Below are 16,850 nucleotides of genomic sequence, written 5' to 3' on the forward strand. Positions count from 1 at the left end.
TTTTTTTTTCCTTGTAATTCATAAACTGCTTCCAAAACAAGATTAGAACTTGACAGTGAAAAGAAAGAATTGATATAAATAACCTGTCTTCACTGATTTACTATCAATTACAAGGCAAAACCAACTTGGGTAACTTTGATACTGCTTCAAGATCCTGTACTTATCAGTTGCATAGTGTGTATAAGATTAAAATGGAGTGAGTTCTTGATTCTGTCTTTACACATATCTGGTTTCTTTCCTCTCTACAGATTCCTCAAATGGTATCAAAACAAGACATAAGACTGAAAATACAATCCTAGAAATGAGATTTACTAGCAGTTGGACCCCTCTATTTACTAGTAGTGGTTAAAAAATAAAATAGTGGGGGAAAAATTAGAGCAGCCATTGCTACATTGTTAAAAACTGTCAGCAATAGCTGACTAAATTAAATCAGAAAGCCCTTTAAAACATGAAATACTGTTGATTATGGCTGATCTGGAAATCAACCAGAAGAGAGGGGTGGGGAATACCAATATCAGGAGTCATTCACACTCTTAAGAGAACACTGGTTTTCAAGGTGAAAACAAACATAAGAAGATGAATATGTCTATATGTGTAATCATTTACATTCTATCTAAAATCCAACAATATAAGCCTTGGACCATAATATATTAAAAAGTATACTATTAGAGACTGTTGGAATTGCTACTTTTTCATTGTCAGTCAGTAATTCTCTCTTAATTTGAAGCACAGAATTGCAATAATGACAAGTACTGGTATGAAAGCATAGAGTATGAGGAAATCAGCTGTGAACCTGGACAATGCCCCAGGATAGTTTTCTTCAATGAACCGGATGCCTTGAGAGAGAACACACGCGGCATTATTTGCAGTGGAACTGTTGGCTCCACCTGTCAAACGAAACAATAGTAGGTAAATCAGTAAAATTAAAACTCAGACTCCAGTCTCTAACTCATGCCTTAAATACACCTCTTTCTGACATCACTTCCATGAAGAACCATACCCACAGCAGTATTTCTCATCACCATGGAATAAAACCAGACAAGCCCTGTGTTTCTGCAGTTAATCCATGACATACTTTTTGAAGGCAAGAACAAATGGTCACTAGGAGCTCTCTCTTGTGTCCATGCCAAACAAAGATTTTTGGTTTTTCAGACACATTATCTAGAGTGGCATCAAGAAGCAAGTTGCCCCATGTGGTAGACTTACTGTGTTCATATATGTTGAGGGTTCCAAAATGCAAGAAATGGTGTCTGTCTGAAGGGCACATTAAAAATGAGGTTTTTACTGGTACTGATAGAGTCATGGACTTGTTTTCTAACTGTTGTTGATCTTGTAATAAAGAGGTCCAGGAGAGATTAATAGATAAAAATATGTAGCCTTGGAGAGGAGCACAGACACCTGGCTACAATACCCCAAATATCTTAGGGTAGGTTCCAAGCTGTAAGTTTTACCCCACTAATGTCTATTAGCTACTAACCCTGCCACCCTGACTGATTCTCTTGTTTTGCAGGTTGTCTGGCTCACAACCAGCAAAGCACAACCTGACAGACCCAAGGAAATGGGTCTCAGTAAATACCATGGAAACACATTTGAACTGAAGCCTCTCTAGTATTAAGAGGAGATACCTGGTCAGCTGTTTGTTACCTCTCAATACTCCCTCACTGATGTTTGATCTTAGATTGTGCAATTTTCTTGATGCTCTATTTGTGTAATATTGCACAAAAAAAAATAATTCCAGCCTGTAATAAACTTAGCTTCCAAAATTCCTCCAAAGAGGGGATAAGAGAATAGGTGAAAAAGAGGAAGATGTAAGAACTAGAAGAATGAGAAATGGTTGGAACAAAAGAATAAAATTCTGCTCTAGCTTGCTGATGTGGCATTATAGTCTCCACTAATTAGTAAGTTCTTTTTAGCAACTCAAAAGTTACCTTTATTTTATCAGGATACATGTACAAAGAAGGAAAATAAGCATCAACATCTCATTAAAACTATTTATAATGGACTTTTATTTGAACACTTACCACATGTGAAGTTTAAGCCATAAAATTCATTGACTACAAGGATTTCACTGCTGTATCTTTGAAATGTAATAAAACTAAGTAGTTTCAAAGGTGTTGGCATTTCTTCAATGGTCCTTAAAGAAACAGAGAAGTTAAGCTGGCTTTTGCTACATACTAAGTGACCCCATATTAAAACAAGCTCTCATTGTTTGTAACCTGTGACAAAAACAATTTTTGTCTTTACCTGTAGGGTTTTCAAACATAAAGTCCAATTTTAGGGCTAAATGATGAGACAACCATGAAGGCTGTCCCTGACTTTGGTACAGTGTCACAACATTCAGCCTTGATTTGTTTATGAACAGTCACAAAGAATTCTATGGTTGTTTGCTGTTCACATGGCAGTGATAAACTGAAAATGACAAGGCCCAATATAAACCTTACTTGCAAAAATGACTTGCTTTCAAAGTAAGAAACCACCATCCCTCCCTCCATCATCAAAATCAAGTAATACTGAATAGGAATTCACTGCCACAGTAATAACAAAGCAAAAATGAAGCAAAAATAAGGAGAAGAAACATTCAACAAGACAGGGCAATTTCAGCATCTAAGGTACTTCAAGACTTATAATTCAACAACAACAGAAAAAAAAACCAGAAAAAAACGCAGCAGCCTAAGTCTCCATGCTATTTTTAATGTCCTTCATTGCTTATGAAGATCAATCAAAAAGATTCATAATATTAATGAGCAAAGTCTGTGCTGTAAAATGAGGTTAGAAACCACTGTAATGCTTTTAAGTTATCATTAAGGCATTAGACTACGGTAGCAGGAATAAATGTCTTTCACTATAAATACACATCTTCCTGAAATTAGGCAGGGACTAAATAATTAGACATTAACCTAGCTTTATATTGTAAATATGAGCTGAGATCTACTTTAAAGAGACAAAGCATCATCAAGTTTGTGAAGATTCAGATGGTTTTCTTGAGGACAACACCATGTATTGTTAGGCTTACTTCATTTTCATTGGGAGGGTCTCAGGTAAACATATCTTACTTGCTCAGCATCTTAGGAAAACTGCTTTTAACAATTACACATTTATTCTGGTATGTCCCTCAAAAACCCCAGTAATTTCAGTATTGACAAATACAAGGGGGAAACTGTTCAAAATTCACACAATTAAAACACAAACCTATCTATTTGCACAGTTATAGAGCAAGCAGATCATGATTTTCTTGCGTATTTACTACACTACTCAATAATTTTTATAGATTTCAGTCTGAACAGGTAGAAAAACGAATGAAAAGTTTACTGGCTAAACTGGATAATAATACTGGTAAGATACTTGAGAGCAACTGCTTTTAAAAACCAGCATTACCAGCTTGAATGTCATAAGTTCCAGCAGTTACTAAAATATGTAGGAACAGGGATTTTTGGTAGGCTCCTTCAATGAGGACAGCATTTCACATCATCATGTCAGCGTCAATAAAAGAATTCAGATGAGCTGATAGATATTAATTTTTCAGTTTTATCCTTAATGTATTTGCAAAAACTGGGGGAAATGTTCAATATCTTTGTGGATATCTAAAGATACTAAGTGTCTGGTTTTGTGTTTAGTACAAGGCCGAACAAGATTAGGTAGTTCTGCCTCTGAAGGAGCACAGCTGCTCTTGCTTTTCCATTGCTACCTGTGCATGACTGGATTTCTGCAAAAGCAACTGTTCTAGAAACTCTTCCACATCAATGTTAACAGCAACACTGTAACAAAGTAAGATTTTTTCCTACCTTACTAGTCCCGTTCCCACTATCACACCAGCTGAATTAAGAAGCACAATGCCACTTTGGACTATATTTGGGTCTTGAACCATGCCAAGAATAACAAGTGTTATTAGTTCACCAATCATGTGAGACGCTAGCACAACAGCAAAGAAAATTCCAAATCTGGAAGCATCAGGATACAATCCTATAGTCCTGTACAAAGATGAGCAAAAGAACAGTTAAAAAACAATGTTTGAGTAATAAACTTGAAAAGTAGCTTTTACTTTTGTTTCTATTTGGATTTTTTGCAGTTATAGCTTATTAGGTGAAGAATTTATGCCTTAATCCTTAGTATATTGTTTGAAATCTTAACACAAAGGACATCCACTTACTATCATTATGTAAGTGCAGATACATGAGGTTTTCTCCATCTAGATTGAAGAGGGTTATGCAAAGATATAATTCTTGTAGAAACCCAGGTTTTTCCAAGACAATCACCATGGCTTTTCTATTCCTTAAACTAACCTGCTGCTTTAAGTAAAGTCTTTGCAGTGGGAATCATTCATGTAAGTCACATATTTAAAGAACATCCTTATGCAGGTAATTAACAGATGGGATTTTGCACTTCTGATAATGTGCAAGCAAACATAAGCATGGATATATTCAATTAAATGAAAAACTAATTGAATTCACCACCCATGTAATTCATACCAATGCAATTTCCCCCATACTCCTGAATTCTTTAATGCAACATGCTGTTCTCAGTTTTCTCCTAGTTAACCCAAGGGAAAGAGTCCTCTCAATCTACACTCAAGATTAAAAAGTTAAGAAAAGCCTGAAATTGCTTGACAAAGTTAATTCAGCCTTATAGTGTATGTGACAGATGACAAAACCCTTTATTACACTGTGACACATTACTCTTTTTCCAAAATACCTCATACTAAAATTGCCTCACACTAGGTGCACGCTGCATGCTTTGCTTAGCTCACAAGCAGCAATTTGATATTTAATTTTCTTTTTTTGTTGCTCAGTGCAAGACCCTATGGGTTTTTTTTAAATCCACTATGTTCAAATATGGTCTTAAAACAGAAGTATCAATTTTCTTATAGGCTTTCCTGTAGTGTTTCTTGTAACACCAGAATATTTTATAAATAGATGGATGAACATTGATCCTTCCAGTATTAAACACTCAGTGAGGTAGCAGGTATTTAACAACTTTTAAGTACAGATTGGTGCAGAAGAAACAGTTTTCCAAAGTCCTACCAGAAAACTATCACCTCTGAGCTGCTCTACTTTACACAGAGATATGGAGACATAGGCTAGTTAATCTGGGGTTTGAATAGAACAGAAGAAAGAAAGAAACAGCCCAAAGAGAGAATATTACAGCAAGAGAATAACAACATGATGTGAACTGTTAGAAGATTTCCCAGAGGTATCTTCCGCTAGGAAAATCTGCACAGACAGGGCCTTCACTTGGTTGCAAAAGAGGCTCTCTTTGAAGTTGGCCAAACCTTCCTTGTGTCTGATCAGGTCAGAGTTTGGGTCTGCCTGACCCAACTGGCTGCCTCCACAAACACAAACTCTACAAGAAATGGCTTGTAAGAGCACATGCCAGAGGCTGTCAAAGCCTCTCAAAAAGTTAGTTCATTCCAAAAAGTTCAATCCTGCGTAACAACTGCCAAAATTTCATCCAGAAACTGCTTGCCCTCAGAGGTCTAAGAGCATTGTGAAATCACTTTGACACATCCCTGATGGCTTCCAAACAACTGCAATATTGGAAAGATAATACCTGTAAATATTATCCATTAACTGGAGCCTCACTATTTATTGTTGGTTGTGTTTGAGCCAACCAAAACACAGGGGCAAAGTCTCTGCCCATGTCGATTCCCTGTTTATTATGGAGTTGAGAGAGTCATGGAGCCTGGAGAGCTGCTTGCCAAATGGCTCTTTTCTTGGCATCAGTGACAAACAGCACAGCATTTAGTGGAAGGAACAGTCATTTCTGCCTGTCTGTCTGTCTGTGAAAAAAAGGCTTCTCAGGGAGCCCAGGTAGCACTGACAGCTTGCAGAAATAAAAGCACAGGTAGATAAGGGGATAAACGTGGCTACTTTTCATATCCACACCAAACTACAAAACAACTTGCCCATGCATCCAAGTCCTCACACCTGGAAGAGCAGAAATCTTCCTCTCAGGGATGCTCTATTTTCATTGAAATTTCAAATGGAAAGAATTAAGTAAATGCTGAGCATGGCCCCTCATTGTCTACTATAGACCAGAAGGAAGAAGGGAATAGTCATCCTTTTTTTCTGTTTTTCCAGATGGGGGAAAATCGCTACAAAATTCCCCTGTGCAGAAATTCTGCTTCAGAAGTCCAAGCAATTTTGTGTAGTTCTACTTCATCCATTTTCCATCCATCTGACTGGAAATCAAGAGCACTAACATGCACAACTACAGCAGAATGGCTTCTTCTGCACTTTAGCTCTTATGAGGGTGTATCCACTTATCACTTTTGAACACCTCATCAGAAAACATGCATCCACAATACAAACCAAGCCTGCTCATCGCTTGTACACATTTTACTACAGATTGCCAAATGATTGCAACCGTCCCAGGAAAACTAAAATTAACTCTGGTGCACTAGACATCTCTCAACATTAGAAAAGAAAAGGATTGAAGGACAGAAATTTGTCCTTTTCTCTGGAGGGTATAAGAAAGGGATCCAGATTTTATCACTTCCATATGCTGTAGCTAAACCCCAATGTCCCAGGAAATAAAAGTTTTGTTACTGTCATGTGCCTAGAGCTGACATCCTGAGTTTGGGGTTTTTTTGTTTAGTTCGGGTTTTTTTGGGGTTTTTTTTGATTGTTTGGTGGTTTTCTTTTTTGTTTTGTTTTGGTTTTTTTTGTTGTTTGGTTCTTGTTTTGTTTGTTTGTTTGTTTTTATTTCCTGTCTTTCTAAATGCAATGTAAAATGACACTTCCTGCTTTCAATATGACAAAAGTATGATAACTCTCCCAGGTCCATTAAAACTTTCCAAATTACCTAAAGAATTGGTAATTTACTTACTGGGTGTGTGTTTTCAGCTCTGCCTGAAAGAGAAGGGCTAAGTTTGTGTTATCTTTCCTTATGCTTTCCGTGTAATCATTTTGAGAGACAACAGCAGGAAGCCATGCCAGGAGGCCTTTTGCTGACATGGTAACTGACACTGGTAACAAAAACAAAAAGACAACCCAACAGATGGTCCAAATGCTTACCAGTAAATGAAGGTGCTGAAAATGGCCACACTGATGACACTGAAGGGCAGGATATGGACTATATAGGCCACAAGCATTTGCCATTTCTTATACAGGCCATCTTTACTTTCTTGGTCACTGATAGCACGTAGAGGTGGGACTGAATTAAATATATAAGGAATGAAGTAAATTACCATTAAACAGAAAGAGCAAGACTTCTTGTTAGCAGAAATGATCTGAAGCACAGGGACAACTTTGAGAATATATCACAAACATTCTGCCTAAACCACTCTGATCCCTTTTCCCCTCACTGTAAATGCAAAGCATTTTTGCATGTTTGCAGATTGCAAATATTGGTAGGCTTAATGAAAGAGGCCTAACTTATCAATATGCAGGACAGCCTTCTCTTTTTGCATATACAAATTAAGGACAAGAGAAAACCTCTGTCACTGGGCAATTTATTGAGGTGCTCTGATTTCAAGCTGATGACAGCAGTGTATGTTCTCTGCATGAACAGTTTTTAGGGTTGCAAATAGAAACTATTATTGCTTTCAGTATGGCACCTGTAAGAGGAAAAATCCTTTTAAAAAATGTAATCACATAATACTCATAAATTCAATTATGCTTAATTGCTGTCAAAGCTGGTTTGTATATCCATCTTTCCCATGTGTCTGGTTTTGAGCTCACTTAGCTATTAGCTAGACCTAGACTTTGTCTTGCCTATAAAATGCTACACACAGGGAAATCTTTTGCACAGTTTAGAATAAAGCTTTCATAGACAGGCCAGCTATAAAAAAGAAAGGCAGGGATCAGGGCATATTCCCTTAAATTCCATTGAATTTTGTGCTTCTGTATCAACTCTGACATTACCTAGACCAGTGAAGATCCTTTAAATTACTATCTTCAATAAAGACTTTTTCTTATTTAAGGCAGAGTGGCAGCTGCACCTGCTGCTGCACGTAGGACAGGACAGACAGACACTCACACAGGGCCACAGCATTGAGCATCCCTGTGTAGGGGGGGGCACTCACGCACTGGTAGACAAGCCCCACACGGTCCTGCACGGCTCCCTGGGCCAGGTCATTCCTTAGCCTAAGAAGGAAAAAGGCTACAAACAAGCCAAACAGCAGGTTCTGCAGGAGACGCATGATGATGCCTATCTTATCTCTGGAGAGATTTCTTGTTGTTCTCCTGATAATGAAACAAAACAACAATAAAAGCCTTGTTAGCTACAGCTGAACACATGTTGGTAGGGTGTTAAGCTTGGAATAAATCTTAGACACACGGTGCCCACCAAGAGCTAATATATCGAAAAAGACAAGGGACAAGTACAGTGGGAGATCAAATAACCAAGGAAGTGCATTTATACATGGAGGGGAAACCTGAAAGATTAGTGGAGAAGGAAAAAAATAATTGCTTTAAAAAGGGGGGCAGAGGAAGTCTTACCGTAAAAGAATCAGTATTTGGTCAAAGCCACTGGGTGAGTCTTTGTTTTTGAATGGTATTGGTAGCAGCTCCTTCATATACTTTGTTTTTTCTATGGCTGCCAGTACTTTGCTAAAGATCTCTGAGTTTCTATAGGCTGATACAAATTCCTGAACCCTACTGTAGGTTTCAAGTTCATGTTCCTTGCTTCGGGTGTCCACAGATGTCAGATCCACTGTAAAACGACAAAGCTTTTACTCTATATACACATCACTTTCCCTTCATACCTTTTTCCCTGTGCAACTAACTTCTTGTCTCCATTCTAAAATATGCAAAGATGAAAAGGTCAATTTAAAGTATTCAAGGCTTCTTTCTCCCTTCTGTTAGATGCAGCAGGAATTAATTAACTGTGCAGCCACAAGAAATCCGTGTTTTGTGACCTCTGTAGGACCCTGCAGTTCAGGTCCTTGATCTGGAAATGCAAGGCCCAAGCACTGTGCTGGTCAGACCTTCAGCACTCTCCTTGCACAGTACAGAACTGTCAAGAGCAAGACAAAGCACCAGAGGATGAACATTTATGAAGATGAAGAAATTACTTATGTGGTCATATATTTCTCAGGTTTTCAGACAAATGCTCAGACGTGGCTCCACGGCTCCCCCTTGTCCTCTGCCCACTTCTCCATAATTATGGAGCTTTATTTTTTGCTTAGTATGAGCTCACACTGTAGAGACACTTCTCTCTCCTTGAGCTGCTAATGCATTATTGCACTGGGTTTCACCTACCCTTTGCAGACATAATTTTAATGTGAAGTCAGAGGATGTTCAGCTGGCCAAATTCCCCTAGCAGGCTCAGCCCAAGCTGAAGGAAGTAATACTGACTACTGTGGAACTCAGGAAAGGTAACTATTTCACAGAGTTAATGTTCCTTTCTAATAAGCCCACCTAAACATACTCCTGGCACCAGCAATTCTTTTGCTGGCAGATGGGAAATTTGTGTGTTCCATTTTTACAAGTCACACAGATTCAGTAATAGTGCTAAAACACCTTAGAAATTTCCCTTTTCCCTAACAGCAATGAATTAGCCAAGGTTTTGAAAACTGGATTGTTGTTCTCAGCAATATTTGTTCTCACCCAATTTTATATTACTCTTCTACATCTGGTAAGATGTCTTCATCAGTTATTTATTCCTAAGGTTTCTCTCATCCTTAGATTTCAGTTTTGCAATGTTCTGTTCAACTTCAAAATGCAAATTCAACAAAAGGAGGCCTTGTCCAAGATTCTTAAGTTTCCTCAAAATCTGAATTAGACTTATGAATAGTTTCCTGGTGTTCTAAAAGCTGGAATTCAGCAGAATTGTCTTTAATGGTAAACACATCCAAAATGAAGCCTTCACTTTGTCAAATGTGACCATCTGAAATGCAGAATCACTTTTTGAAATTTGGCCAATGTGACTTGCTGGAAGTCACACAGGAAATAAATGGCAACTGGGTGTGCTTTAAAAGAATTTTAACACTGACTACTAACTAGACCAACTAGCTTAATGCCTACCATGCATTAGTACTTTTTACAAACGTGTGACAGTTCAGCAATATAATCCACACTCAATACATAGGATATATTTTCCTCTGTTGCTGGTGTAAATGATATCAGAATCTGTCCCTTCATTCACATCAAATCACACAAAAAAATATAAACTACCAATTTTCAAAAGACTAAATATTCTGATGATTCTTTGCTCTAATCTATATTTTTTTCCTTTCTTGTCACATTCAAAGGTTGACATTTGAAGAATGCAGTACTTCTTTACCAAGCTTTTTAAAAAGTGGGTCTAAATCTCAAATCATCTATGCTTTTCAAGACTATTCAAATTCATGAAGGCAAAATTATCCTCACTGTCATACCAGTATTTTCAGCTTTATCCCATTTCAGCTTCATGTCAACAACCATCCTCTCTTCTCACTGAGTTTAGAATGCCATGTAGACAATAGGAAAACACTGCCTGCTCTGAATGCAGCTTTTTGAATTGGCCAAATTTTCTGGTTAGTGCTCAGCCAGTACTGCCAGAAATTACCCTACATTACATTGGATGTAAATAGAGTCAGGTACATGTTTGCATATCTGTACTTGTACAAATACATCCATATTCTCTTCAAACCTGTGCCTGTATGGACAAGGGACATGGATGTCCTGCAGCAAAACCAACTCTCATTTCCAAAGTCTCCTGCTGACCCATTTTTTGTCATCCTGAATTGGTAAAACAGTACTCTCCAGCTTATGCCAACAGCTATCATCACCTTGCTATCATCATCTCCTGAAGCACCCATTCTGTTCCAGTTGTCTACCCTGGTATTAGCAACTCCCCAAATTTTCAGAAACCTCAAACTTAGAATTCCTGGAAATTGACGCCTCAAGTCATCCCATATTTATTCTACATCCTTCCCTCCACACAACTCTTTAAGTTGCTTGTCATTACAGAGTCTGGAGGACCATGGGATTTTCCACAGCTTTGGAGTCAAATTAATTTTCCAACATCCAGTGCACAGCCATAGCGAAATGCCATCAGGAATCTACAGATTTCATGAGGTTGAGATTGTTTTTTTAGTGGCAGTTTACTCCTTTACTGCAAATATTTGATGGAGTCATTAGGAATGACATGGGGCCAGCCCCCTCTCGGAGCTGAAAACAATTAAAAAGTTGGAGCAGAAAACAAATACATTTCTATCTCTGGAAAAACTTCAACTTGGGGAAAAAAAACAAACTGTTTTACCAAAACAACTTAGACAAACTTACCATAGAAATCAAAAGGATTTGATTGTTCAGGACAAGAATAGCCACAGTCACTAAAAAATGAGATCATTTCCATAGGGTTCCCACAGAAAACCATTTCTCCAAAGCTCATGATGGCTATTTTATCAAATAACTGTTGGGGGAAAATTAATATATTAGCAGTATCTACTAAGAATCACAGAATATGCTGACTTAGAAGGAATCCATCAGGATCATCTCGAGTCCAACTCCTGGCCCTGCATAAGACACCCAAGAATTACACCATGAGCCTGAGAGCATTGTCCAAAAGCTTCTTGAACTCTGTCAGACTTGGTGTTGTGGCCACTTCCCTGGGGAGCCAGTTCCCAACCACCCTCTGAGTAAAATCTTTTTCTAAGATCCAACCTAAACCTCCCCTGTCACTCTTCAGGCCATTCCCTCAGGTCCTGTCACCAGTCACCACAGTGATCAGATCAGGAGTGCATTCATTCTTGAGCACAGCTACTGTCTTGGTAATAGAAAGGCTTTGATGGGAAAAATAGTTTTGACATATTCAAACTTCCTTACTGTATTTCTCCCAAAAGACATTTGTCCTTTCTTTCACTCTTCTCATTGGTGGTTATGCAAAATGACACATCTTTAACCTCTAGTGGTTCTCCAAACTGTCAATGACAACAGCATACAGAGGTAATCCACAAAAAAAGATGTGGCTTTCTGACTTCACTCCTAATGCACCTTCACTTACTGCCTGACCCCCTTTGGTGCTTCATACCCCAGTCTGTAAAACCCCCCAAATTGTCGCCAAGATTATCCTGAAGTGCTTAAGGACTCTAACAGCACTGCTCTCAAGTGAATGTCTGCCAGGACAAGGTTCCCACCAGCTATGATCAATCCATGTTCTCAAGACACCAGGGCTGCTTTCAGTCCAGAAAAACACTGTTGCTCCCCTCTGGCTCCACAACCATTTACACTCCATTCAGTCAGCCAGGGAAGAGGAGTTTTGCATTCATGTGGGAGGTGGTGGATAAGAGCAAAGTGAGAAACAGTAGTGGGAGAGAGAAATCCTCTGCTCAGCACAAACCCTGCAAGGCAGGACTGCCCAACCATACAACCAAGGTGTATCCACATGCCTTGTCACGACTTCTCCCAGTGGTTTTGGTTTGGGCAGTTACATAACACAAGTGTTAGGCACACAGTCAGACTCCAGACTATTTTCACAAGGCAACGTGTGCTAAGTGCCATGTGACTGGGACAAGGCCAGAGTTGCACAGTTCAAGAGAAGCCTCTAATTAAGCAAAGGAAAGGAAAAGAGGCAGCTATACTGGATCTTGTACTTCCATCCAGAAAAGAACCTACGTACTAAAAGGTCAGGTGGAAAAGCCAATAGTGAGGAGGTATCATCTACCTTGAAAAGTTCTGAGCGAGGCTGATGGATTGTAAGGATCACAATCCTGTCTCTGTGTGCAAGCTCTGAGAGAAGCAAGACAAGCTGGTTTGCAGTCAGGCAGTCCAGCCCTGTCGTTGGTTCATCAAGTAGCATGACCTCTGCCAAACAATAAGGAATAGCTTTAAAATTCAGGTAAATGAGGAGCAAATGGCATAGCTTCTGCCCTTAAAGCTAATTTGGCAAACAACATAGAAATCACTTTGCAGGTGAAGTTCCACACAGAAAGCAGGGTATACACAGATATTGCCATGACAGGATTTTTCAGTTTTATTTAGTTTCAGTGGTTCTGTTTCAATGACTAGGAATAAGGACATTAAAAAATACTTCAGAGCATAATATTTCTTCTAAATTCATGTGAAATCTGAAAATTACCAAAATAGTTTTGATGGATACATCTGCTTTCAAGAACAATAATGATAAATTTCAGCATTTACAAAATTGTAAACATAAGCGACAAAATTAGCTAGGAGTTATATATTCTGAATTAAATTTATATATACACATAGAATTTGTTATGAACAAACAATAATTGTTAAAATACAGCAGATGCAATTCTATAGATTGAAGCAGATGTTACTGCCTTTTCTTCATTATTTTACTGCTCATGAAAGGGGAAAACTTATCACCAAATCTATTATTTTTATAGAGATGACACATAGCACAGAAGAGGGCAGTCCAGCCTTGATCAGGGTAAGAGGAGAGGAGAGTTTTCACTCCAGGTTCATCTACACAGAATTATTATAGTGTTTACTGTAGAGTTTAGTGAGCTCCTGAGCAGCAACCACACCCCAGGAGTCACCAGTAGCAGGCATGTACCTCGTGCTATTTAAGCTCCTTCCTGCCTAATATGCAGTTGTAGCACATCCACATGGCTACAAGGACTCCAGCATCCAATAAATATGTGCTGTACATTCACTCCATGAGATTCTAGCACCTTCAAGAAACTCTCTCAAAGCTGACAACATTTTTCCCATGGATAATCCTTCCATAGTTAGTCGGCTTTGATTTCCTTTCACTGGAATTTTTTTGGCACTGGAATATACATGGCACTCACACATATACAGATCAAGGGCAGCTACTCCACTACATGGCTCAGTACTTGCATATGTATGGCTCTAATGTACTTAAAAATGATAAATTAATGGGCCACAGCCAACATTTGGGAATAGTGAGCCCAGAAAGACTTAAAATGGATAAATCCAAGATTTATGGATAAAATAGATAAATCCCTAAGATTTTTAATTTGTCTGCTTTCCAAGATCAACTAACAAATCAATAGCTGACCTCAGTTACTGCTTATTCTTTCCTGTCATCACCAGACTGGCTTCTGCTAAATTAAAGAATGCAAATGCTTCTGTATTTTAAAGTGGTTTACAGAGGCCTGTGGTAGGAGCACAGTGACACAGCCTTGCTTTATTTTGAAAATCCATGCAGTGGTACTTACTGGGATCTTGTAAAAGCTGGGCTGCAACTGATACCCGACGCCTCTCTCCCCCAGAAATTCCTACGACATTCCGGCTTCCAATTATTTTGTCAGCAATGTGACTGAGACTCAGCTCAGTCATAACTGCATCTACCTAAAAAATAATTGCAATTTCAAAACACTAAGAGATAATCCACAAAGGATACCTGTGTGCAATGGCAAAAAAAACAGAAAAAAAGGACCTAAATTTAAGTTACAGCTTTACCAATATCCTGCATGCATCCGTTCTAGTTGGACAGTATTGGGCCTAATTTCTATTTGATTATTTTTAATACATTATTTAAATTACTATTTTTTAAAATTTTATTTCAATGTATTCTGAAATGAGTCAATTTTAGCCTCACTTGACATTAAGAGATTAAGAGTTCAGAGGTGACTACAAGTTAAGGTGTGGAACATAATGTGCTCTGGCTTCCAAAATCAGGGAGCAGGAAGCACATCAATTCTGGGAAAGTATAAAGTACTGAGTGGGAGACTGGGGAAGAGAGAAGACAGAAAGCAAGACCCTCTGATCAGGAATATCCAGTTTTACTTTAAATAGAATTCAAAAAGAGTCCTTTAAGTAAATCCAAAACACACTGATTTCATCAAGAAAGTAGCTTGTAGGAGGCTTAGCAGACCAGTGCTTTTTTGAGCTGTTGTGGTTAGTGAGAGATATCCTACAGGAGACAGAGTGGTGCCAAAATCAGTTGTGCTGTCCATGAGACTTGCCAGCACACATGGGCCCAAATACCCCAGAGAGCTAAGGCTCCCCCTGGGGACAGGGAACTGACCTCAATAGCAGGACCAGCATCGCCTGCAGGGGTAACCGCTTCAGCTTGGGGTGGGAGTTTTGTCCCAGTATAACGGGGATTTCCTGGGGCACCAGTACAAGTCCCTTGGAGAGGTGGGACCACCAGAGAGCTTGTGTTCTACCCCTCAGCAGGGAGATTTCTCCCCATTTGCAGAATGAGGATTACAAAACCTCATAAAGGTAAAACACAGCCATGGATTGAAAGTGCTGCTGGTAAAAACATTCCATGACATCCTGCATGACTTTTTGGTGGAAGACTGTAAAATACAAACCTTCTTCTTGATGGAGCTGTTGGAACATTTCTTTAGAGTTAGTAAAGCTGTGTAGGTCAAAGACTCCTGTACAGTGAGAAAGGTTAACAAAGTGTCATTCTGAAAAAAAAGTGAAGAGGAAGAAGGAGTTAGTCTCGTAGTAATTAAAATTTTGTCCCTCTTCATGCAAGCCTAATCATTCACACAGCTTATTAACTGATTTGTCCCAAATTTCCTAGTAAAATCACATTCACATTACACTACTCCATTACACTAGCAACTTTTTTTACACAAAAGGAAGCACAGTAGACAATAAACAAATGTAGAAATCAACCTGTGGCACGTAAGAGAAGCAATCTCTGAACTGTTCCCTCTTCAGCTGACGTCCATTCACATACACTTCACCAAAGAAGTTGTCTTTATGTCCCAGTCTGCCTGATATTGCATCCAGAAGTGTTGTTTTCCCAGATCCTTTCAGACAAAAGAAATTAATCATGTGCTGAGATGAATTTTATGACTCCAAGAGTCATAGCCTGACTTGGACACATCCAAAAAGTACAAAGTTGGATTTTTTCCTCAATAACTTTAAAATAATAGGGCCTGAAAATGCAGCTAATTAAGGGAAGCTAAATGGGAAAATTAGATTGCAAATTAGCATTTAAATCATAAAAAATTCACACTTTGCAGTGAAACATTTGAGTTTTGAAGTAACCTTGTCTGTTATTGAAGTTATAATTGTTAGTTAGATGACAGAAGACTGAACTCTGAAAACCAAGCACCATTTTTACAAAGCAGAAGTTAAAATCAGCCACAATTTCTTTATTTAAAACACAGACCTCAGTCACATTCATGTCACTATGGAAGTCACCAGTATTAACTGTGATCTTTTGTTTAAAGAACTGGAACAGCTTACCAGAATTTCCTAAAATCCCCATAATCTGGCCACTTTCTATGTGAAATGAGACATCCTTAAGTATTTGCCGGGTCCATTTTTTACAATATAAAGAAAAATTCCACCACGGGCCAACACGCTCTCTTGGAAAACAAAGAACAATAAAACAGAGAGAGAGAATACGTAAAAATTTTGCATAAAGCAAGTGAATGGTTCATAGCTACTTGCATGTGGGATGGGAACTGCAAGGACTTTAAAATATGGGAAAATAAAAATTAAAGTATTTTCCCCCTTGCCCTTTCCCCTCCTAAGGCTTCAACTTTGGCATTACCTGGAAGATAAAACGAGATCTGAGCACGTTTTTTAGAATGATTGCTAAGAAGCTTTTGGACTACAACCAAAAGGGCAACCATGAACTGTGGCTTTATTTGCTGATGATGTTTGCCAGCCGTTAATCCACCCGTCCCTTTCCTTAGGGCCTCGTGTTATCCCTCTGGCAAGAAAGGCAGTGGGAAAGGGCACTTTTGGAAATCTCTAAAGCACGTCCTTCAGGGAGGCGTGAAAGGGATGCGGTGGGGCTCGGGAGGGCTCAGCCCTGAGGCGGCGGGCCCTGAGGCGCCATGAGGGGGGACCGACACCATGAGGGGGACCCGGCAGTATGAGAGGGCCCGGCACTATGAGGGGGGCCGGCACCATGAGGGGGGCCCGGCACCATGAGGGGAACCCGGCAGTATGAGAGGGCCCGGCACTATGAGGGGGGCCGGCACCATGAGGGGGACCCGGCACCATGAGGGGAACCCGGCA

General features: G+C 39.1%; 1 protein-coding gene across 1 annotated transcript; it reads right to left on the reverse strand.

The window, feature by feature from the left end:
• Positions 1 to 239: 239 nt before the first annotated feature.
• On the reverse strand, positions 240 to 16,245 carry ABCG5 (ATP binding cassette subfamily G member 5; the record flags this gene model as incomplete). Its single annotated transcript, XM_036379465.2, has 12 exons — positions 240 to 887; positions 2,022 to 2,134; positions 3,783 to 3,968; positions 7,011 to 7,149; positions 7,975 to 8,180; positions 8,436 to 8,649; positions 11,205 to 11,334; positions 12,586 to 12,725; positions 14,072 to 14,204; positions 15,176 to 15,274; positions 15,489 to 15,625; positions 16,068 to 16,245. Coding segments are annotated over 12 exons (1,860 nt in total), but the record flags the coding sequence as incomplete, so codon positions are not given.
• Between the last annotated feature and the right edge of the window lie 605 nt (positions 16,246 to 16,850).

This window comes from Molothrus ater, chromosome 3 (assembly GCF_012460135.2).
Source record: "Molothrus ater isolate BHLD 08-10-18 breed brown headed cowbird chromosome 3, BPBGC_Mater_1.1, whole genome shotgun sequence".
NCBI classification, from domain to species: Eukaryota; Metazoa; Chordata; class Aves; order Passeriformes; family Icteridae; genus Molothrus; species Molothrus ater.